Source organism: Oncorhynchus masou, chromosome 2, assembly GCF_036934945.1.
Source record: "Oncorhynchus masou masou isolate Uvic2021 chromosome 2, UVic_Omas_1.1, whole genome shotgun sequence".
NCBI classification, from domain to species: Eukaryota; Metazoa; Chordata; class Actinopteri; order Salmoniformes; family Salmonidae; genus Oncorhynchus; species Oncorhynchus masou.
The window spans coordinates 25,443,681-25,465,737 of record NC_088213.1 but is presented as its reverse complement, the minus strand read 5'-3'; the positions used below and the strand labels follow the sequence as shown (position 1 = coordinate 25,465,737).

The window sequence follows — 22,057 nt, the reverse complement described above, 5'->3', positions numbered from 1 at the left end:
TTAGACCAGAACCCTATTGGCCTTGGTCAAAAGTAATGCATTACATAGGGAATAGGGTGTAATTTGGGATGCACTCTCTGCCTTGTTTTTGCATCAGGGCAGGGGGGGAAGCAGGGCAAGGTGGTAGGGGGTGTTTTAAACCAGCCATTAATAGTTGAGCAGGCCTGTTTAACAAGTCCTATCGGTCTGTGTGATCTGTGAATTCCTCAGCAGGCATCCTAACCCCCAGACTGAGGAGGCTGCGTGGCTCAACCACCAGAACTAATTGCCCCGCTTTAGCCCTCCAATGGGGCCACCACTCTCGCAATTAGAGAGGCCACTCTCACTTGTGTGTGTGTATGTGTATGTGTGTGTGTGTGCAAGTGTGTGTTTATATGGGGCAATAGACGAAATGCATGTATTTTGCGTGATCTTCGTCTCTGGCTTTGTATCTGGCAATATAAGGAGAGAGAGGCTAGCCCTGAGCAAGACCTTTCATTTCCATACGCTGCAACACTCCATTAAAAGAACTGGGGAATATATAAATACACAACACTCCTCACATTGGGATTTAGAGATATTCCCTCTCCTAAAAAACCCAGAAGGATTACAGGAGATGAAAAAAATCTGAGCCTCACTAACGTGCATCCATCCCTCTCACATCTCAGTTTTCTCCCGTCAGCTCCATTATCCAGTCAGGGGCATATTCTCCCTCTTCCTCATTCACCACGGGCCCCTCACAGCTCTTCACAGCTCCTCATAGCCTCTCACAGCTCCTCACAGCCCCTGACAGCTCCTCACAGCTCATCACAGCCTCTCACAGCTCCTCACAGCCTCTCACAGCTCATCACAGCCTCTCACAGCTCCTCACAGCCTCTCACAGCTCATCACAGCCTCTCACAGCTCATCACAGCCCCTCACAGCTCCTCACAGCTCCTCACAGCTCATCACAGCCTCTCACAGCTCCTCACAGCCCCTCACAGCTCCTCACAGCTCATCACAGCCTCTCACAGCTCATCACAGCCTCTCACAGCTCCTCACAGCTCCTAATAGCCCCTCACAGCTCCTCACAGCTCATCACAGCCTCTCACAGTTCCTCACAGCCTCTCACAGCTCCTCACAGCTCCTAATAGCCCCTCACAGCTCCTCACAGCTCCTCACAGCCTCTCACAGCTCCTCACAGCCTCTCACAGCTCATCACAGCCTCTCACAGCCTCTCACAGCTCATCACAGCCTCTCACAGCCCCTCACAGCCCCTCACAGCTCATCACAGCCTCTCACAGCTCCTCACAGCTCCTAATAGCCCCTCACAGCTCCTCACAGCCTCTCACAGCCCCTCATAGCTCCTCATAGACTCTCACAGCTCCTCACAGCTCCTGACAGCTCCTCACAGCCTCTCACAGCCTCTCACAGCCCCTCACAGCTCATCACAGCCTCTCACATCCCCTCACAGCTCCTCACAGCCCCTGACAGCTCCTCACAGCTCATCACAGCCTCTCACAGCTCCTCACAGCTCCTCACAGCTCCTGACAGCTCCTCACAGCCCCTCATAGCCTCTCACAGCTCCTCCCAGCTCCTCACAGCCTCTCACAGCCTCTCACAGCCCCTCACAGCCACTCACAGCCTCTCACAGCCCCTCACAGCTCCTCACAGCCCCTCACAGCTTCTCACAGCTCCTCACAGCCCCTCACAGCCACTCACAGCCTCTCACAGCCCCTCACAGCTCCTCACAGCCCCTCACAGCTCCTCACAGCCCCTCACAGCTTCTCACAGCTCCTCACAGCCCCTTAGAGCTCCTCACAGCCCCTCACAGCCTCTCACAGCCCCTCACAGCCCCTCACAGCCCCTCACAGCCTCTCACAGCCCCTCACAGCTCCTCACAGCTTCTCACAGCCTCTCACAGCCCCTCACAGCTCCTCACAGCCTCTCACAGCCCCTCACAGCTGCTCACAGCCCCTCACAGCTCCCAGTATCTTACAGGCCTCAGCCTCACTCCTCAACCCCTACTGCTCATTACTCCAATTAGGAGCCCTAGTTATCTCTCCATATACTGAACTCAAGTCAGCTCCCTCTAAACACACCTAGCTAACTCTCTCTAATACACACCCAACACCCTCCATCTCTTTGAGCTCATGCCCTCATATCATCATCAGCAGATCCTTCAACACCACCCACCACCATGATACTACTGTATACGTGACTCATCACCAGTAAATGTGCTTTGATTGATGAGGAGGTGGTGGGTGGTCAAGGTCATTATTATTGATAAGTCTGTGTTAACCCTTTGGGAGTTTTTCCTGGCCACTGTGCTTCTACTTGTTCGTTCGGGTCTAGGCTGGTTACTGCAAAGCATTTTGTGGCTGCTAATGTACAAAGGCTTTATGAATAGATTTGATTGATTAATCCTCTGTGGTTGCTCTGTCCCTGCAGGTTCTAGAGCGTCTGTTCCAGAAGGGTTTCAGTGTGGCAGCGTCCTGCGGCGGCGGGGTGGACTCCTCCCAGTTCAGCGAGTACGTGCTGTGCCGTGAGGACCGGCGGAGTATGTCCATGAACACCCCCATCAGGATAAAACAGGAGCCCCTGGACTAGAGAAACTCTAGGAGAGGAGAGGGACTAGCCACGAGGGGCTCCTCACCCCCCTACTGGACAGAACAGAACAAACCCAAACCCTAATATCCCTCCACCTCACACCACAAAAACCAACCCAGCAAGAAACACCTAAGTATTAGCAGACGCCTGGTAACGTTGCCAGCTCTGAGAAACTCAGTGCTCTAAGGGGAATGTAGTATAAACACAAAAAAGGAAAGAAAAAAACAAAAGGATTTGATTCTGTTTACTAATAACACCCAAAGGAATATAGGACTATGATGATGAACAGAAAGACTGAAACAGCAGCTCCATCTCTTGAACCATTTAAGCACCGTGACCAATCTCTTTTTCCTCCAGTTGTAAGGCTCTCTGACCCCTTGTGAAGAGGTGTCCTGACCTCAGTGAGGAGCACGGCCCCCTTGCCCTCAGTGCAGCGCATGGCGGTGTGTCGTCCAGTCCCGTACGTGTCTGTGTGAGGCCCATGTGTTGTGTGCGCCGTCCATTGCAGCTGAGTGGGGACAAGACAGGTGCTATTTAGGGAGGCCTGGCCTGACAAGGGGCAGGGCTGACAGAGAGGAAGAGGAGGAAGTGACAGCCATCCAGCCCACATTGCTCTTATAGCCAGCAACCAGGCCTCGCAGCCAAGGGAGGTCCGATTGATTGTCTTTCTTATTTTCATTGTTGTTTATAAAGTACAACTTTTTTCTCTGTTTTTTTGCTGTTCTGTCACAACATGGTGTAAACAATTATTAATAGGATTGTTGTATTTTTCCCCTCCTATATGAAGGATGTATGAACGTTGTATTCAAAGTCATTAGGTTTGAAAGCTTGAGAGAATGAGAAAGAGAGAGACAGAGAGAGAGAAAGAGAGAGACAGGGCGAGAGAGGGAGAGAGAGAGAGAAAGAGAGAGAGAAATAGAGAGAGAGACAGAGAGACATAGAGAGAGAGAGCGATACAGAGAGAGAGAGAGAGATACAGAGAGAGAGAGAGAGAGAGAGAGAGAGAGAGAGACTTGGCAGTGGCTATAGAAACACTATTATGTCTGGAGGCTACGTGGCTAAAGCAGCAGTCTGGCTGGTAATGCATTCAGAGCTGGAGAAGGTCTCATTGTTTAAATGGGGCTGCAAAGGGAACCTGGCTACTTCTACATCTTTCAGAGGAAACATTTGTAGCATGCATAAAGTGCATTGGCTTTGTCACAATTAGCTGTCAAACATATCTTACATCAAATAAGATTAACAATGTGAGAGTACATATATTTATTAAAAAGTTAAAAGTCAAAAGGTAAAATGATCTGCAATGTGAAGTGAGAAAATCTGAATGAAATTGTATATGAAGGCTCTGAATGTGTTGCTGGTTGTGGAATGCCAGAATGTTCCTAACTTGACAAGGACCATGTGAACTGAGGTAGATCAGTGTATCTCCATGATTGTGATGAGATGCACTCTAAATGCTTGATAACTTTGTTTGCACTTATAACTCATTATCTACAAAACTTCTGCCATCCCCAAAAAGTTCTTAGTATACGTCCTGATGACCAGTGCCAAATCAACCCAGACATTATCTCATTGTGTTTATAGTAATTAGCACATATTAATATGTTGAGAGAGCCCAATGTAAGTAATAGCAAACTTCGGTGATAAAGCTAAGTTGCCTATTTGATTATTGTACAAAGTTTAAAATTCATGTTTTCATAATTGTTTATTTGACACAGAAATCACTATGATTATTCAAAACTATTTTATACAAACAAACACAGTACAAATAGTCTGACAATTGAAAGAATACTTCAATACATCAACAATTCAATTCAATACTTCAATCATGGAAGCCCCTGATGTTTGTCTTGCTGACTGTCTGTCATTTCATTTCTAAGGCAGGATTATTTCAATCACTCTTCACATGTCTGCAGCAGCATAACCTAAAATGAACTGTAAGCTGAGCATCAGAGCATTGTTTACAGAGAAAAAGAGTGGGAGGCACTTACTCTATCCTGCTGTGATTCCATGGTTTGATTCTCTACATTTGTGGATCAAAGAGAGAAACAAGAAAGAAAGAGTATAAAGTTGTCATACTTTATATCTGTGTAACTGTGTTTCATCCATTCCAAAATAATAGATCAAAAAGAGGCCCATTCTGATCTTGGTTCAGCACCGGCTTGTTAATGAGTTTGTTTTGAAACCTCCTATGGTGGGTGTTTCACTAAACATCACAAAAATCTTAATTCAAATGGGATGGGAGTCTAATTTGACACAAACCAACTCTCCTCTTGGTCCTAGTGTCCAGTGTCTTCTCTGTGGATGTCCACTGATTAAACAAGCCCCAGGACTTCTTCAGTCTTCAGTTTTTAAAGATGGTCAGGTTAGTTAGTTAGTTTAGCTCCAAGAAGTCCAGAAGGCAGCACAGACCTCCTGGGGGGCCTCCCTCCCAATCAGGCTCCTCTTTGTTCTGACCTGCTACTGGCCTGGGCCCTTGTATCCAGTCGCCTCAAAGGGAATGGCCAACCAGGCCTTTCATGTTGCTGAGGGATGTGGGGCTTCAGAGCCCAGCGGATCCCCCGGGCTCCCATGTACTCCCAGCTCCTCAGCAATGCCAGTAGAGACAAGGGTTGTGCCCCCCACTGCGTCATCACATTCCCAGACCCTTCTGTACAGAGCACCCTCCTAACGTTACCCCCATGGCTCACTGGACCGCACCGCACCAGACCAAACAATCATTCCCTCCCTACTTTATGTCCTCTGGTATCTCTAGATTCAACTTTACATCTGAAGGGAACCGGCTCAGTTCTCAATGGTTCTGAATAGTTACAGTATGTGGCAGCATTTAACTCACCTTCATCAGTTTACTTCCCTGTTGACACAAGAGTAAAGCAACTCAACAATACCTCTTACAGGTGGCAGGTTCTCACAGATACCTCATTACATTACTGGGCCATTTCCTCTAACATATTGTATGTTTTCACACATACTCTCAGAAAAAAGGAGTGCTGTGCAGCACCATTTGTCCCTGTAGGAGAACCCCCTGAAAGTTGACTCCAGATAGAACCGTTTTGGGTTCCAAATAGAACCTGTTAAAGGGTGCTATTTGGAACCAGAAATAGCTCTCTGATATTAAATGGTTCTATCTGGAACCTTTTTTCAGAGGGTTCCCCTACAGGGACACAGGTTGCCACATAGCACCATTTTTTTCTGAGATCGTACCATTTTCTTTTAGTAATTTGTGGTCAGTAAGTTGGTAGACCAAAATTGACAAGGAGTCCTACCACTTCTCTGTGTGGTGTGAAGTCGAGAGACCGGAGGGCAGTTAGTTGTACAGTTGTTTGTATATTAAATTGTTATCAGGACTCTGGTTTTTACTGAGCCCTCGACAGTCTTAATAAAAAAGAGACCTCTAAGTCCTCTCACTCACTACGAAACAAAAATAATGAAAATAATTTCCAATTTACAAGCATTATGTTGTGTACATATGGATTAAACACATTTCAAAGGGTATACTTAAGGTACAAAATGTATATTATTGAACATGTTTTAATAATTAGACTGTGGTATTAAAGGGCATGTGTTCACTTACAGTGTGTCCATTTGATTTTTCTTGCATATTTGCGATAATAAAAGGATGTACTGTATATTTTCTGCCTCATTCCTGTCCTTTGTGTCATTTCTTGGATAATAGGGTGTTTTTTTCCTCCTTTCATCTGCACTAACACTGTCTCTTTCAAGAGGGAAAATACAGTACACCTCATGCAGTTACATGTAAAACAGATCTCTTGTGGTTTCTTAGGTGGTCATGAACTTTTTCAGTTTGACCTGAAGTGAACTCTCAATATACTATAATATACTATAATCCCCCAGACAAATGTGTCAGACCCTGCACAAACATATCTTTGCAGAGCACCAGTTTAGTCCCTGCATGGGTATGCCCCTGCATGGGTATGTCCCTGCATGCTCCCAGATCTCTGCATCTGGACAACAAACACCAGAATCTGCTCCCAAATCCCTGGGTTTTGCACCGAGTTAAACGTTTTGGTCTTTTCAAAATCCTGCTGCTTAATTAGCAGTAGAATCCGGAGGGGACTTCTTCTTGGTCTCTAGTACTGGTACTTAACTCGATTTGTACTTAGCATGTGAAATGCTAGTAAATGGATATGAAGTTGGTTTCAATAGTCAATTTCAGTTTGGGTCCAACTAACTGTTTGTAAAAACATTACTGTTGATTTTGTGGTTAAACTTAAATAATTAAGAGAAACTGATTACTATGCATAGCTAACATACTAACCTGTTATATAGTACAGTCATTACAACACTTAAGCTACAGCTACACAATTTAAGTACAGTACTTTAATAAAGCTGTACCACCAAATCCAGCTGCTCTGCAAAACTACAGAATTGTACTGTATGGTATCAAGTGTAACGAAACATATTACAGATGGATATGGATATTATGGATATTCAAAGAAATTGTACTCAAATCACAAAAGTCTGTTTCTGCTTAGTTTAGTAAACAGTTTATTTATTATTTTACAAAATAGGTACAAATACAGAAGTATGTTTTTCACACAAACAGGACATTTTCAGGATATGTACAGAGTTTACCAAAAATAACATAGTCCTAATAAACACATGGTCCTGTAAGCAATATTTACAAATGATCCATACATTAAAACATCTTCCAACGGGGTACATCAGTAATCCTTATATTTTGGCTAAAAAGCTGAAGTAGTAGAAATGTTCTCCTGCTTATTTATTTATCAGAAATCATACAAATAATTATTCAAATATTAACCACTGAACAAATAGTTATTTTTTGTGCTTCTTTTAAACTTCAATTTTTTCAACGATAAGTTCTTTTGAGATAAAATTGCATTGCCTAAAATGTGGCAAATGAAATGCCAATGAAAAAAGAACTCAAAAGAAAAATATATAAATAGTTCAAAAATAAGTTTCCCTTTCAACACCAACTGACAATACTGTTTGATGCTTAAGAGACAGGAACTATTTCTTTCTATACATTGGTAACACAGCGTTCTGTTTTTTTCTCATTGTATAAGTAATAAAAAAAACTGTATATAATAGTGCTGTTAGAAAGAACTTCAATGAACATTCATTTCAAATGTTGCCCATTCAACAAATAAATGACAAAGCGACACAAGACAAGCTGCATAGAGGCTATTCACAACCAACCAATAAGAGAAAGGCCATGTTAATAAGAGGATGGTCAGAAACAGGTGACAACACTGAGGCCTTGCAGAGTTGGACCCTAATGACAAGGATGTAGAGCTACTGACAGAGAGGCAGTCGCCTCCCATCTCTCGTTCTAGAGAGAACATAAAAACATACAACTCTAAAAACATTGCAATGTCAATATTAGGCTTAAAGGAAGAATTCTCAAAACTCTACTTCAACAACTGTCCAGCTGCTCACACGTCTGATATGTGTTGTTAATAGTCTTGAAGTGAAACAGAGGAAACCCTAAGATAAGAGCTGCTTGTCGAACGACCAGACTGCACTCTGGGCGTCTGCTGAGGGTATGGACCTGGCTTCACAGAATAGGTTCTTCAGACAACCTAAAGTATTGTGGAAATGGAAACAAACAATGAGACAGATGGGCAACGTCTACATTCTACAGGGACATCTAGGAAAAAAGAGTCTCTCGAGTCTCTCCATACGTTTGGGTATAGAGAGACTATTGTGCATTGCTCAATGAGGGTGACTGGCCCGAATCCACCATATTGGTGGACTGTAGTAACTCTAATGATTGACCTGTTGGATTGGATGAGACGATCTGCATTGCATTAAAACAAAGTTTAGAAAGTGAAAGAATACAAAGAATAAAATTTTTCCTAATGACAGTTAAATGTTACCTTTCAGGTATTTTCCATTTGTTCATGTTTTTTAAGTGTACTGTATGTAAATTACAAAGTATTTTTGTCTGTAATGTCTTTTTCGTTTTGTGTCGGACCCCAGGTAGACTAGCTGTCGTCATGGCGTCAGCTAATGGGGATCCAAATAACATCATAACACATTTCAACGCACATGATTTTACAGAATATCTCAGTATTGAGTAATTAACATTACATGTGGTAAAAATATCATACATGCTGTTTAAAAGTATTCAAAATTACTATTTACATTTAAAGAGCTTGATTTCTGTTATGCTGTAATCCATTTTCTGAAGATAAACTTTCCAAAAAGCTGCTCTGGTAAGTTTCTGGTATAAAGAATCAGACCACTCTATGACTTGTTAGTTTTGTGTGACCATATTCACTGAACTTTGTTCAACAAATAAGTTCTAATGAATATTGTAGGCTGTATTAAATTCAGAATAGGATTATTTTAAAGAAAATCACTTTGAGATGGTTCATTCAGTATTTCGCCTGGGACATCAAATTTACAACTGACATGGAAAAAGTACTGGCTCAGGTCCTTAGACACAAAAACACATTTCTCCTTAAAAACCCAGTCCCAATAATACACAAGGAGTTTGCATCACCATGGCCTTAAAGTCAACACTCTAAATACATATACACTGAGTGTACAAAACATTAAGAACACCTACTCTTTCCATGACATAGACTGACCAGGTGTCTCCAGGTGAAAGCTATGATTCCTTATTGATGTCACTTGCTAAATCCACTTCAATCAGTTTAGATGAAGGGGAGGAGACAGGTTAAAGAAGGTGACCAGGGTATGGTAGTAGGTCCCAGGCGCACCGGTTTATGTCAAGAACTGCAACACTGCTGGGTTTTTCACACTCAACAGTTTCCCATGTGTATCAAGAATGGTCCACCACCAAAAGGACATCCAGCCAACTTGACAACTGTGGGAAGCATTGGAGTCAACATGGGCCAGCATCCCTGTGGAATACTTTCGACACCTTGTAGAGTAAAGACCCGGACAAACTGAGTTGTTCTGGGGGCAAAAGGAAAATATTAGGAAGGTGTTCTTAATGTTTGGTACTCAGTGTATTTATCATGAAGCTAAAACAGATAAAGACACATACAATATATTTTAGTGAGTTTTTTCTCTCGCTTTTAAATCAAAAGCTACGTTAATATCAACATCACAACAGACACTGAGCTGAAACATCTGACCCGATTGAAGGCACATTGCAGGGGTAGAAGAAGATGGTAAGGGAGAGAGAGGAGGGTGCTGGGAGAGAGAGGAGGGTGCTACTTGAGCAGAGCCCGGTAGAGCAGAAGTGAGTGGGCTGTCTCTCTCTCCTGCTCCATGTAGAAAATGAAGTCCCTGAGGTTGACGCGGGTGATGCGTTGACGTTGTCGCTGTGACGACGTGGTGGGGGAGGAGGCGGCACCCGGCGACCCCATTGAGCTGCCTGATACCTGAGGAAAGAGAGCGAGAGAGGACAGGGGTGAGTCCTGGGACAACAGATCCATCTCAACATCATGTACACCTGAGGACAGAGAGAGGAGAGGGGCAGAGGGTCTGCTCCAAGGCAAGCGGCTGTAGGTGGCTGGTAAGAATTAAATAACCAATTAAAGTTAAAAATGTTTTGTTTGGCACTCAAACAGACAGAGAGAAGAGCCAGAGAGAAGAGACAGAGAGAAGAGCAAGAGAGAAGAGACAGAGAGGGGACAGAGAGAAGAGACAGAGAGAAGAGACAGAGAGAGGGGACAGAGAAGAGCCAGGGAGAAGAGCCAGGGAGAAGAGCCAGGGAGAAGAGCCAGGGAGAAGAGCCAGAGAGAAAAGACAGAGAGAAGAGCAAGAAAGAAGTGACAGAGAAAAGAGACAGAGAGAAAAGACAGAGAGAAGAGACAGAGAGAGGGGACAGAGTGAAGAGACATAGAGAAGAGACATAGAGAAGAGACAGAGAGAGGGGAAGGTAAAGTAAGTAAGGGACAACATATCTCTAACATCAATATCATCCAATCATGACAAGGCTTTCAATACTGTGAATGCTTTCACTGCTCTGTGTCTAAGTCACCCAACCGGTTGAAGATATACCTTGACTGTATCCCATGTCTAAAAATGAACACATCCTTTTTAGACAGGAAATATTTGAGTAATGCATATAGGCTAGCCTCAACAATTAAGCACATACACTTAATTAAAATCAAATGTTTTTTGTCACATGCGCCGAATAGAACAGGTGTAGACCTTACAGTGAAATGCTTACTTACAAGCCCTTACTTCAGTTTTAACAAAGTAATACCCTCTCGTAGAGTAAGAGAACGAGATCAACGCTGATTTTAATGAAGTCCAGAACATTACGTGCATTCTAGTAAACAAAGAAATGATGTATAGCATTGCACTTAAACTAGCAGAATGTGAAGATAATGAAAACATTCTTGATGTACTCAGACTGAGGGGGAAGATTTTCATATTTAACTGTCTTTATAGCTCATTATATCGCCCTGGAAATGAACACATTTTGAGCTGACTTTTCCATTCTGAAAAGGAACTCCTTGTTTGTTTAATTCTATGCAAAGAATTATATTGAAATATAGAATGAGTGTATAGGGTTCTGCCCTGGCATAAATCACAGACAACCGCTTACATTTCCAAATGAAAAACATCAGGTGGCAAATCCACCAAAATGCCCACTCAGCCATTTCCGTGAGGAACTCCCCATAACACCCTCCTACAAATACATTGATTGCACCACTCTATAAACATACAGTTGTATAGACAGAGCCTAATTGCAAGCATATGAAAGGTATGGATTTAGAGGACCCAAGACGACAGTGCAGTTGTACAAACTCACCATATAGACTTTGTATCCATGACAGTATCTAGCTTCAAATACCCTGCAAACCCCTAGAGAGTAATGGTGGCCACAGCCTCCCCGTAGTCTCAAGGCGCGTCCCAAATAGAACCTTATTACCTATAGAGTGCACTATAGTACACATAGAGCTCTGGTCAAAAGTTATTCCCTATAGAGTGCACTATAGTACTCATAGGGCTGTGGTCAAAAGTTACTCCCTATAGAGTGCACTATAGTACACATAGAGCTCTGGTCAAAAGTTATTCCCTATAGAGTGCACTATAGTACTCATAGGGCTCTGATCAAAAGGTATTCCCTAAAGAGTGCACCATAGTACTTTGGTCAAAAGTGATTCCCTATAGAGTGCACTATAGTACACAGAGCTCTGGTCAAAAGTTATTCCCTATAGAGTGCACTATAGTACTCATAGGGCTCTGATCAAAAGTTATTCCCTAAAGAGTGCACTATAGTACTTTGGTCAAAAGTTATTCCCTATAGAGTGCACTATAGTACTTTGGTCAAAAGTTGTTCCCTATAGAGTGCACTATAGTACACATAGAGCTCTGGTCAAAAGTTATTCCCTATAGAGTGCACTATAGTACTTTGGTCAAAAGTTATTCCCTATAGAGTGCACTATAGTACTTTGAGCTCTGGTCAAACGTTATTCCCTATAGAGTACACTATAGTACACATAGAGCTCTGGTCAAAAGTTATTCCCAATAGAGTGCACTATAGTACTTTGGTCAAAAGTTATTCCTATAGAAATCTATAGTACTCTGTCAAACAAGCAAAGCGTCACTCACAGGACAAAGTTATTCGTAGAGTGCACTATAGTACATAGAGCTCTGGTCAAAAGTTATTCCCGGATAGAGTGCACTATAGTACTCTGTCAAAACTATTACAGACTATAGAGTGCACTAGTACTTGCCAAAAGTTATTCCCTATAGAGTGCACTACAGTACTCATAGGGCTCTGGTCAAAAGTTATTCCTATAGAGTGCACTATAGTACTCTGTCAAAAGTTATTCCCTATAGAGTGCACTATAGTACTCATAGAGCTCTGGTCAAAAGTTATTCCCTATAGAGTGCAGTATAGTACTCTGGTCAAAGCTATTCCCTATAGAGTGCACTATAGTACTCTGGTCAAAAGTTATTCCCTATAGAGTGCACTATAGTACTCATAGAGCTCTGGTCAAAGGTTATTCCCTATAGAGTGCACTATAGTACTCATAGAGCTCTGATCAAAAGTTATTCCCTAAAGAGTGCACTTAGTACTTTGGTCAAAGGTTATTCCATTTGTTAGTAGTACTATCTAGTCTCACTTTGGTCAAAAATTCCCTATAGAGTGCACTATAGTACTATAGGTGCAAAAGTTGGTCATAAAGCTCTGGTCAAAAGCACATGCGTCCTCCTATAGAGTGCACTATAGTAACCAAGCTCTGGTCAAAAGTTATTCCCTATAGAGCTGCACTAGTACTTTGGTCGGAGGAAAAGTTGTTCCCTATAGAGAACACTATAGTACTTTGGTCATAAGTTATTCCCTATAGAGTACACTATAGTACACATAGAGCCGTCAAAAGTTATTTGCTAGAGTGCACTATGAGTACTTTGGTCACTCTGGCAAAAGTTATTCCCTATAGAGGGACTATAGTACTCTGGTCAAAAGCTATTCCCTATAGAGTGCACTATAGTACTCTGGTCAAAAGTTATTCCTATAGAGTGCACATATTTTAATTTGGTCAAAAGTTATTCCCTATAGAGTGCACTATAGTACTCTGGTCAAAAGCTATTCCCTATAGAGTGTAACTATAGTACTCTGGTCAAAAGTTATTCCCTATAGCAGTCACTCTGTAGCCATGAGCTCTGGTCAAAAGTTATTCCCTATAGAGTCACTATAGTACCATTATCTGATCAAAAGTTATTCCCTAAAGAGTGCACTATAGTACTTTGGTCAAGATGATGCATATCTCTAGATTGCAAACTCCTATAGAGTGCACTATAGTTCATAGAGCCTGGTCAAAAGTTATTCCCCTATAGAGTGCTATTATAGACTACAGCTCAGGTCAAAAGTTATTCCGATAGAGTGCCCTCAAAGCTCATTGGTCAAAAGTTATTCCCTAGAGTGCACTATAACACTTTGGTCTCCCTAGAGTGCACTACGGGATCTCTGGTCAAAAGTTATTCCCTATAGAGTGCACTATAGTACTTTGGTCAAAAGTTATTCCCTATAGACAACACTATAGTACTCACGCTGTCAAAAGCTATTCCCTATAGAGTGCACTATAGTACTCTGGTCAAAAGTTATTCCCTATAGAGTGCACTATAGTCCAACATTTGGTCAAAAATTATTCCCTATAGAGTGCACTATAGTACTCTGATCAAAAGTTATTCCCAATAGAGTGCACTATAGAGGTCTGGTCAAAAGTTATTCCCTATAGAGTGCACTATACCTCTCCTCAACTCTGATCAAAAGCTATTCCCTATAGAGTGCACTATAGTACTCTGGTCAAAAGTTATTCCCTATAGAGTGCACTATAGTACTCTGGTCAAAAGCTATTCCCTATAGAGTTCTCATCGACGTTATTGGCTGCAGAGTTATTCCCAGGTTATAGAGCTGGTCAAAAGCTATTCCTATGGTGTCCTATAGTACATCTGGTCAAAAGTTATTCCGAATAGAGTGCACTATAGTAATTTGGTCAAAAGACAGTTGTGAAGAGTGCACTATAGTACTCTGGTCAAAACCTATTCCCTATAGAGTGCACTATAGTACTAAAAAGTTATTTTGAGTGCACTGGGTACTCTCAGAGCTCTGATCAAAAGTTATTCCCTAAAGAGTGCACTATAGTACTTTGGTCAAAGGTTATTCCCTATAGAGTGCACTATAGTACACATAGAGCTCTGGTCAAAAGTTATTCCCTATAGAGTGCACTATAGTACTTTGGTCAAAAGTTGTTCCCTATAGAGTGCACTATAGTACACATAGAGCTCTGGTCAAAAGTTATTCCCTATAGAGTGCACTATAGTACATAGAGCTCTGTCAAAAGTTATTCCCTATAGAGTGCACTATAGTACTTTGGTCAAAAGTTGTTCCCTATAGAGTGCACTATAGTACTTTGGTCATAAGTTATTCCCTATAGAGTACACTATAGTACACATAGAGCTCTGGTCAAAAGTTATTCCCAGTAGAGTGCACTATAGTACTTTGGTCAAAAGACTTATGAACATCTAATCAAATGGCTTCTATAGAGTGCACTATAGTACTCTGGTCAAAAGCTATTCCCTATAGAGTGCACTATAGTACTCTGGTCAAAAGTTATTCCCAATAGAGTGCACTATAGTAATTTGGTCAAAAGTTATTCCCTATAGAGTGCACTATAGTACTCTGGTCAAAAGCTATTCCCTATAGAGTGCACTATAGTACTCTGGTCAAAAGTTATTCCATGCAGAGTGCACTATAGTACACATAGAGCTCTGGTCAAAAGTTATTCCCTATAGAGTGCACTATAGTACTCTGGTCAAAAGCTATTCCTATAGAGTGCACTATAGCTCTGGTCAAAAGTTATTCCCTATAGAGTGCACTACAGTACTCATAGGGCTCTGGTCAAAAGTTATTCCATATAGAGTGCACAATAGTACTCTGGTCAAAGGCTATTCCCTATAGAGTGCACTATAGTACTCTGGCCAAAAGTTATTCCCTATAGAGTGCACTACAGTACTCATAGGGCTCTGGTCAAAAGTTATTCCATATAGAGTGCACTATAGTACTCTGGTCAAAAGTTATTCCCTATAGAGTGCACTTTAGTACTCATAGAGCTCTGGTCAAAAGTTATTCCCTATAGAGTGCACTATAGTACTCATAGAGCTCTGGTCAAAAGTTATTCCCTATAGAGTGCACTATAGTACTCATAGAGCTCTGGTCAAAAGTTATTCCCAATAGAGTGCACTTTAGTACTCATAGAGCTCTGGTCAAAAGTTATTCCCTATAGAGTGCACTTTAGTACTCATAGAGCTCTGGTCAAAAGTTATTCCCTATAGAGTGCACTATAGTACTCATAGAGCTCTGGTCAAAAGTTATTCCCTATAGAGTGCACTTTAGTACTCATAGAGCTCTGGTCAAAAGTTATTCCCTATAGAGTGCACTATAGTACTCATATGGCTCTGGAAAAAAGTAGTGCTCTATATAGGAAATAGAGTTCCATTTGTCCCTTCCATACATCTGTTCCTGTCAGTGATGTTGACAAGTCGGGAGGGCCAGTCGGGGTGGAGGTGCACACGGGACAGGCCTCCGTCTGTCACCTCCGCCCCCAGGGTCCTCACTGGGAAGGAGTGCCCCTACCCTCACCCTGCCTGGCTCATCAGGCCAATCACGACTGTCCACAGGTGAAAGATGGGCCTGCCCGCTGCCATGCCAATTACTGCCACTCACCCCACCGCCCTGCGTCACAGCAACACACTCCACCAATCAAAGCCATCCATCCACCTGAACAGACGGGGGGGGGGGCGCTAGCGTGGAGGGGTGAGGTGGGGATGGGCAGTAGCCCTGGACATCACTACAAGCCCCCTGGCCTCGTGGTCTGGAGCTCCCAGAATGCCTCACTCAGCTCCTGTGCGGACCCAGTTCATGGCAAGCCTCAGCCTGGGTAAGTGATCCAAATACAGGGAGAAAGGTCAGTCTGCTGCCAGCGAGCCAAGCTGATTTCACTTAGCTAACGCAGCAGCGACGCAGGCAGCCTCTTCTCTTCCTCCTCCCCTCATCTTAATAAGCCTGCAACCTGCCAGCAACCCAAACACACGGTCTGTTGTTGTCTGTATCTATGGAGACCAATCCCTTTTCAAATGCATGTTGACTCGTGTTAAGGGGGAAAATAGGAAAAGGCAATCACAAACACAAAACAAAGCAGATGGCTGAGTGTCAGATATAAGCAGAGGCGAGAAGTCAAAACACCACGCTTTTCTCGTCAACAGCAATTATATAGTAATGGTGTCTGACATTAAATGAACGGCAGAATGGTACGCTTCGTAAGGTCACCATGGAGAGAGAGATAGAGAGAGAGAGACAGACAGAGAGAGCTCGTCTTTGCAAAATCGTCTTTGCTGCTGAGAAAGATCCACGAGGCAAAAAGCAGCATCTGTCATTTTATCTGTGATGGGTGCTGCGAGGCATTATGTCACATGACATATCCATCCTGCAACACACACAGGGATACATCCTTTCAGACGTTCCAGTTGTTTGGTGCCCTGAGACACACAGACAGAGCTGTGGAGAACCTGAGGAGAGGACAGGGGGCTGAGAGGAGAGGTGACTATAGAGACTGGATACTCTAGAGAAGGGCCCCAGTCCGTTAACACTGGCTACAGCCCTTACCGCCTCACCTCCACACTCTTACATGACAGTGTGCCAATGGGCTAGACACACTGCAGTTCACCCTGGCTGGGAGAGACCAGGGAGCCTGGGTGTGCATGTACATGCAGAAACACACAACTGACATGATGTGCATAGTACATTCAGTATCATTATGGCGCCTACATATTTCAGCACACAAACTGATCAGGAAGACAGCAAGGGGATGCTTACCCTCATTTAGATATTTGTCCTCCATACACTGCTGTGTTATTCACTCATTACTATAGGATAGTATCTATACCATAAAGGGAGGATTTCTTTCTTCCACTATAAGGAAATGGTGAGCTCAGGTCAGTCTACCTTCAATATATTCTATCTTCCCTAATCTACTGTTCAACCTTGGGTGCAGAGAAAGCCACGATTAGTCCCCACTTTACTAAATGTACTCTTGATTAATAATGTATGCTCTCTCTCTCTCTCTCTCTCTCTCTCTCTCCCTCTCTCTCTCTGTCTCTCCCTCTCTCCTCTCCTCTCCTGGCTAATTGTCTGGTGCTGTTGAAGCTCCTAGGTGTCTTAGGAATTAGCATTTGGTCTGTTATTGTTTAGGGTCTTTCTGCTGATCAGCAGCTTTGAACTTGAGTGGCACTGGGCCTTGATGCTGGAGCCAATATTGGATTTGGCTCAGGTCACACCTTAGGGCTGAGGGTTAATGGCCCACTTTTCCTGGCATACACACAGCTCTACATAGCCCAGAGAGGGTTGGTTGGCCCTGCAGAGCCAATACTGCTGGATCAGCACTCTGTGGAGAGGAGAGGAGGCTGCAGACAGGGGATGGGAAGAGGAGGAGATTGCAGACAGGGGGCTGGGAAAAGAGGAGGCTGCAGACATGGGATGGGAAAAGAGGAGGCTGCAGACAGGGGCTGGGAGGAGAGGAGGCTGCAGACAGGGGGCTGGGAGGAGAGGAGGCTGCAGACAGGGGGCTGGGAGGAGAGGAGGCTTACTGACAGGGGTCTGGGAGGAGAGGAGGATGCAGACAGGGGGCTGGGAGGAGAGGAGGCTAACTGACAGGGGGCTGGGAGGAGAGGAGGCTGCAGACAGGGGGCTGGGAGGAGAGGAGGCTTACTGACAGGGGGCTGGGAGGAGAGGAGGCTGCAGACAGGGGGCTGGGAGGAGAGGAGGCTAACTGACAGGGGGCTGGGAGGAGAGGAGGCTGCAGACAGGGGCTGGGAGGAGAGGAGGCTGCAGACAGGGGGCTGGGAGGAGAGGAGGCTAACTGACAGGGGGCTGGGAGGAGAGGAGGCTGCAGACAGGGGGCTGGGAGGAGAGGAGGCTGCAGACAGGGGGCTGAGAGGAGAGGAGGCTTACTGACAGGGGGCTGGGAGGAGAGGAGGCTGCAGACAGGGGGCTGGGAGGAGAGGAGGCTAACTGACAGGGGGCTGGGAGGGAGGAGGCAGACAGGGGGCTGCAGACAGGGGGCTGGGAGGAGAGGAGGCTGCAGACAGGGGGCTGGGAGGAGAGGAGGCTGCAGACAGGGGCCTGGGAGGAGAGGAGGCTGAAGACAGGGGCCTGGGAGGAGAGGAGGCTGCAGACAAGGGGCTGAGAGGAGAAGAGGCTGCAGACAGGGCCTGGGAGGAGAGGAGGGTGCAGACAAGGGGCTGGGAGGAGAGGAGGCTTACTGACAAGGGGCTGGGAGGAGATGAGGCTGCAGACAGGGGCCTGTGAGGAGAGGAGGCTTACTGACAGGGGGCTGGGAGGAGAGGAGGCTGCAGACAGGGGCCTGTGAGGAGAGGAGGCTGCAGACAGGGGGCTGGGAGGAGAGGAGGCTGCAGACAGGGGCCTGGGAGGAGAGGAGGCTGCAGACAGAGGCCTGGGAGGAGAGGAGGCTGAAGACAGGGGCCTGGGAGGAGAGGAGGCTGCAGACAGGGGCCTGGGAGAAGAGGAGGCTGCAGACAGGGGGCTGGGAGGAGAGGAGGCTTACTGACAGGGGGCTGGGAGGAGAGGAGGCTTACTGACAGGGGGCTGGGAGGAGAGGAGGCTTACTGACAGGGGGCTGGGAGGAGAGGAGGCTGCAGACAGGGGGCCTGGGAGGAGAGGCAGCTTACTGACAGGGGGCTGGGAGGAGAGGAGGCTGCAGACAGGGGCCTGGGAGGAGAGGAGGCTGCAGACAGGGGGCTGGGAGGAGAGGAGGCTGCAGACAGGGGGCTGGGAGGAGAGGAGGCTGCAGACAGGGGCCTGGGAGGAGAGGAGGCTGCAGACAGAGGCCTGGGAGGAGAGGAGGCTGAAGACAGGGGCCTGGGAGGAGAGGAGGCTGCAGACAGGGGACTGGGAGGAGAGGAGGCTGCAGACAGGGGGGCTGGGAGGAGAGGAGGCTGCAGACAGGGGGCTGGGAGGAGAGGAGGCTTACTGACAGGGGGCGGGGAGGAGAGGAGGGTGCAGACAAGGGGCTGGGAGGAGAGGAGGCTTACTGACAAGGGGCTGGGAGGAGAGGAGGCTGCAGACAGGGGCCTGGGAGGAGAGGAGGGTGCAGACAAGGGGCTGAGAGGAGAGGAGGCTGCAGAGAGGGCCTGGGAGGAGAGGAGGCTGCAGACAAGGGGCTGGGAGGAGAGGAGGCTTACTGACAAGGGGCTGGGAGGAGAGGAGGCTGCAGACAGGGGGCTGGGAGGAGAGGAGGATGCAGACAGGGTCTGGGAGGAGAGGAGGGTGCAGACAAGGGGCTGGGAGGAGAGGAGGCTGCAGACATGGGGCTGGGAGGAGAGGAGGCTTACTGACAAGGGGCTGGGAGGAGAGGAGGCTTACTGACAGGGGGCTGGGAGGAGAGGAGGCTGCAGACAGGGGGCTGGGAGGAGAGGAGGATGCAGACAGGGTCTGGGAGGAGAGGAGGCTGCAGACAGGGGCTGGGAGGAGAGGAGGCTGCAGACAGGGGGCTGGGAGGAGAGGAGGATGCAGACAGGGGGCTGGGAGGAGAGGAGGATGCAGACAGGGGGTAGGAGGAGAGGAGGATGCAGACAGGGGGCTGGGAGGAGAGGAGGATGCAGACAGGGGTCTGGGAGGAGAGGAGGATGCAGACAGGTGGTAGGAGGAGAGGAGGATGCAGACAGGGGGCTGGGAGGAGAGGAGGATGCAGACAGGGGGTAGGAGGGAGAGGAGGCTGCAGACAGGGGTCTGGGAGGAGAGGAGGATGCAGACAGGGGGCTGGGAGGAGAGGAGGATGCAGACAGGGGTGGGAGGAGAGGAGGATGCAGACAGGGGGCTGGGAGGAGAGGAGGATGCAGACAGGGGGCTGGGAGGAGAGGAGGATGCAGACAGGGTGTAGGAGGAGAGGAGGATGCAGACAGGGGTCTGGGAGGAGAGGAGGCTGCAGACAGGGGTCTGGGAGGAGAGGAGGATGCAGACAGGGGGCTGGGAGGAGAGGAGGCTGCAGACAGGGGTCTGGGAGGAGAGGAGGATGCAGACAGGGGTGGGAGGAGAGGAGGATGCAGACAGGGGGCTGGGAGGAGAGGAGGATGCAGACAGGGGGTGGGAGGAGAGGAGGATGCAGACAGGGGGCTGGGAGGAGAGGAGGATGCAGACAGGGGGTGGGAGGAGAGGAGGATGCAGACAGGGGTCTGGGAGGAGAGGAGGATGCAGACAGGGGTCTGGGAGGAGAGGAGGATGCAGACAGGGGGTAGGAGGAGAGGAGGATGCAGACAGGGGGCTGGGAGGAGAGGAGGATGCAGACAGGGGTCTGGGAGGAGAGGAGGATGCAGACAGGTGGTAGGAGGAGAGGAGGATGCAGACAGGGGGCTGGGAGGAGAGGAGGATGCAGACAGGGGGTAGGAGGAGAGGAGGCTGCAGACAGGGGGTAGGAGGAGAGGAGGATGCAGACAGGGGGCTGGGAGGAGAGGAGGATGCAGACAGGGGGTAGGAGGAGAGGAGGATGCAGACAGGGGGCTGGGAGGAGAGGAGGATGCAGACAGGGGGCTGGGAGGAGAGGAGGATGCAGACAGGGTGCAGACAGGGGAGGAGAGGAGGATGCAGACAGGGGTCTGGGAGGAGAGGAGGCTGCAGACAGGGGTCTGGGAGATGAGGGGTCTGGGAGGAGAGGAGGATGCAGACAGGGGGCTGGGAGGAGAGGAGGATGGAGGCTGCAGACAGGGGATCTGGGAGGAGAGGAGGATGCAGACAGGGGGCTGGGAGGAGAGGAGGATGCAGACAGGGGGTGGGAGAGAGGGGGATGCAGACAGGGGGCTGGGAGGAGAGGAGGATGCAGACAGGGGGCTGGGAGGAGAGGAGGATGCAGACAGGGGGTGGGAGGAGAGGAGGATGCAGACAGGGGGCTGGGAGGAGAGGAGGATGCAGACAGGGGGTGGGAGGAGAGGAGGATGCAGACAGGGGTCTGGGAGGAGAGGAGGATGCAGACAGGGGTCTGGGAGGAGAGGAGGATGCAGACAGGGGTCTGGGAGGAGAGGAGGATGCAGACACAGACAGGTGCGTAGACACACAGACAGACAAGAGTGCATATGCACACAGCAGTCTGCCCAGTTTCTCCAACATGGGAAAGTCATCTAATGTGTGTGTTTCACATTCTGGGAAAAAATCTATAAGGTCAAGAAATAGCTTGGCTATGTGGGCTATATGTACATATTAACCTACAACTTACATGTTAAACCATCCCTTTCCACATGTTCATAAAGCCTGAACCTCAAGGCAACAAAAAAAATCTCTGACTTACAAACAGACTTACAATGAAACCTCTTTATTGACAAGCTAAACCAGGAGTTATTGTGACAAGGCACAACCAGACATTAACAGTACAACAGTCATGACTGTGGCTGGCCGGCTGTGCAACTGGGAACATCTAACGGGGGACCAGTGGTCAGACGGTGGTGAAAGGGTGAGTGAGGGTGTTAGTCCCTCTTAGTCAAAGAGCCCGACCCGCCGCCCTGCTCTGTGAAGTTAGGAAAGGCCCTCCCATCACCACCGTACCGACTGACTGACTGTGTGCCAGGAACACAAAGCTTTCCCACATGTTCACCTCCACGCTGCATTTCATCCAGGGAACGCTCCTCTCCTCCTCCCTCCCTCCCTCCCTCAGTTCTGTTTATAGTGTGTAGCCCAGCCGTGGGAGTGCAGTCCCTCTCTCTCCACGCTCGGTCTGCACTCTCCGTCTGCCCAACCGCCTCTCCCTCTCTCCTACGGCAGCCATTAATCAGCAACAGAGCCCCTCTCTCTTTCTCTCCCTCCATTTTTTTCTCCCTCTCTCTCACCCACTCTTTTCTCTGTCCCCATCTCCCTCTATCTTTCTCCCTCTCCCCTATACGCCCACAGACATGCTGGATGAGGCCATTTTGAAAGAGTTAACAGATGTCGGCTGATTTGCCCGGGGCTTTTGACATCGCCCAAGTGATGTATTTGATGTGGAGTTTATTCAGCTCTAATAAACGT

At 47.1% G+C, this 22,057-nt stretch overlaps 2 protein-coding genes across 7 annotated transcripts in view; one reads left to right on the top strand and one right to left on the bottom strand.

Moving 5' to 3' along the window:
• Positions 1–6,208, top strand: part of LOC135557454 (BTB/POZ domain-containing protein kctd15) — a 29,393-nt gene extending 23,185 nt beyond the window's left edge. For all 6 annotated transcript variants that reach the window (XM_064990764.1, XM_064990746.1, XM_064990739.1 and 3 more), the window contains one exon: positions 2,410–6,208. In XM_064990764.1, coding sequence (XP_064846836.1) covers positions 2,410–2,568 — 159 coding nt within the window. In that variant the 3' untranslated portion in view covers positions 2,569–6,208. The remainder of the gene's footprint in view (positions 1–2,409) is intronic.
• An 838-nt stretch (positions 6,209–7,046) lies between these two features.
• Positions 7,047–22,057, bottom strand: part of LOC135557437 (transcription initiation factor TFIID subunit 4-like) — a 127,297-nt gene continuing 112,286 nt past the window's right edge. Inside the window, 1 exon segment of the mRNA XM_064990698.1 lies at positions 7,047–9,908. Within this exon segment, the coding sequence (XP_064846770.1) occupies positions 9,738–9,908 (171 nt within the window). The 3' untranslated portion in view covers positions 7,047–9,737.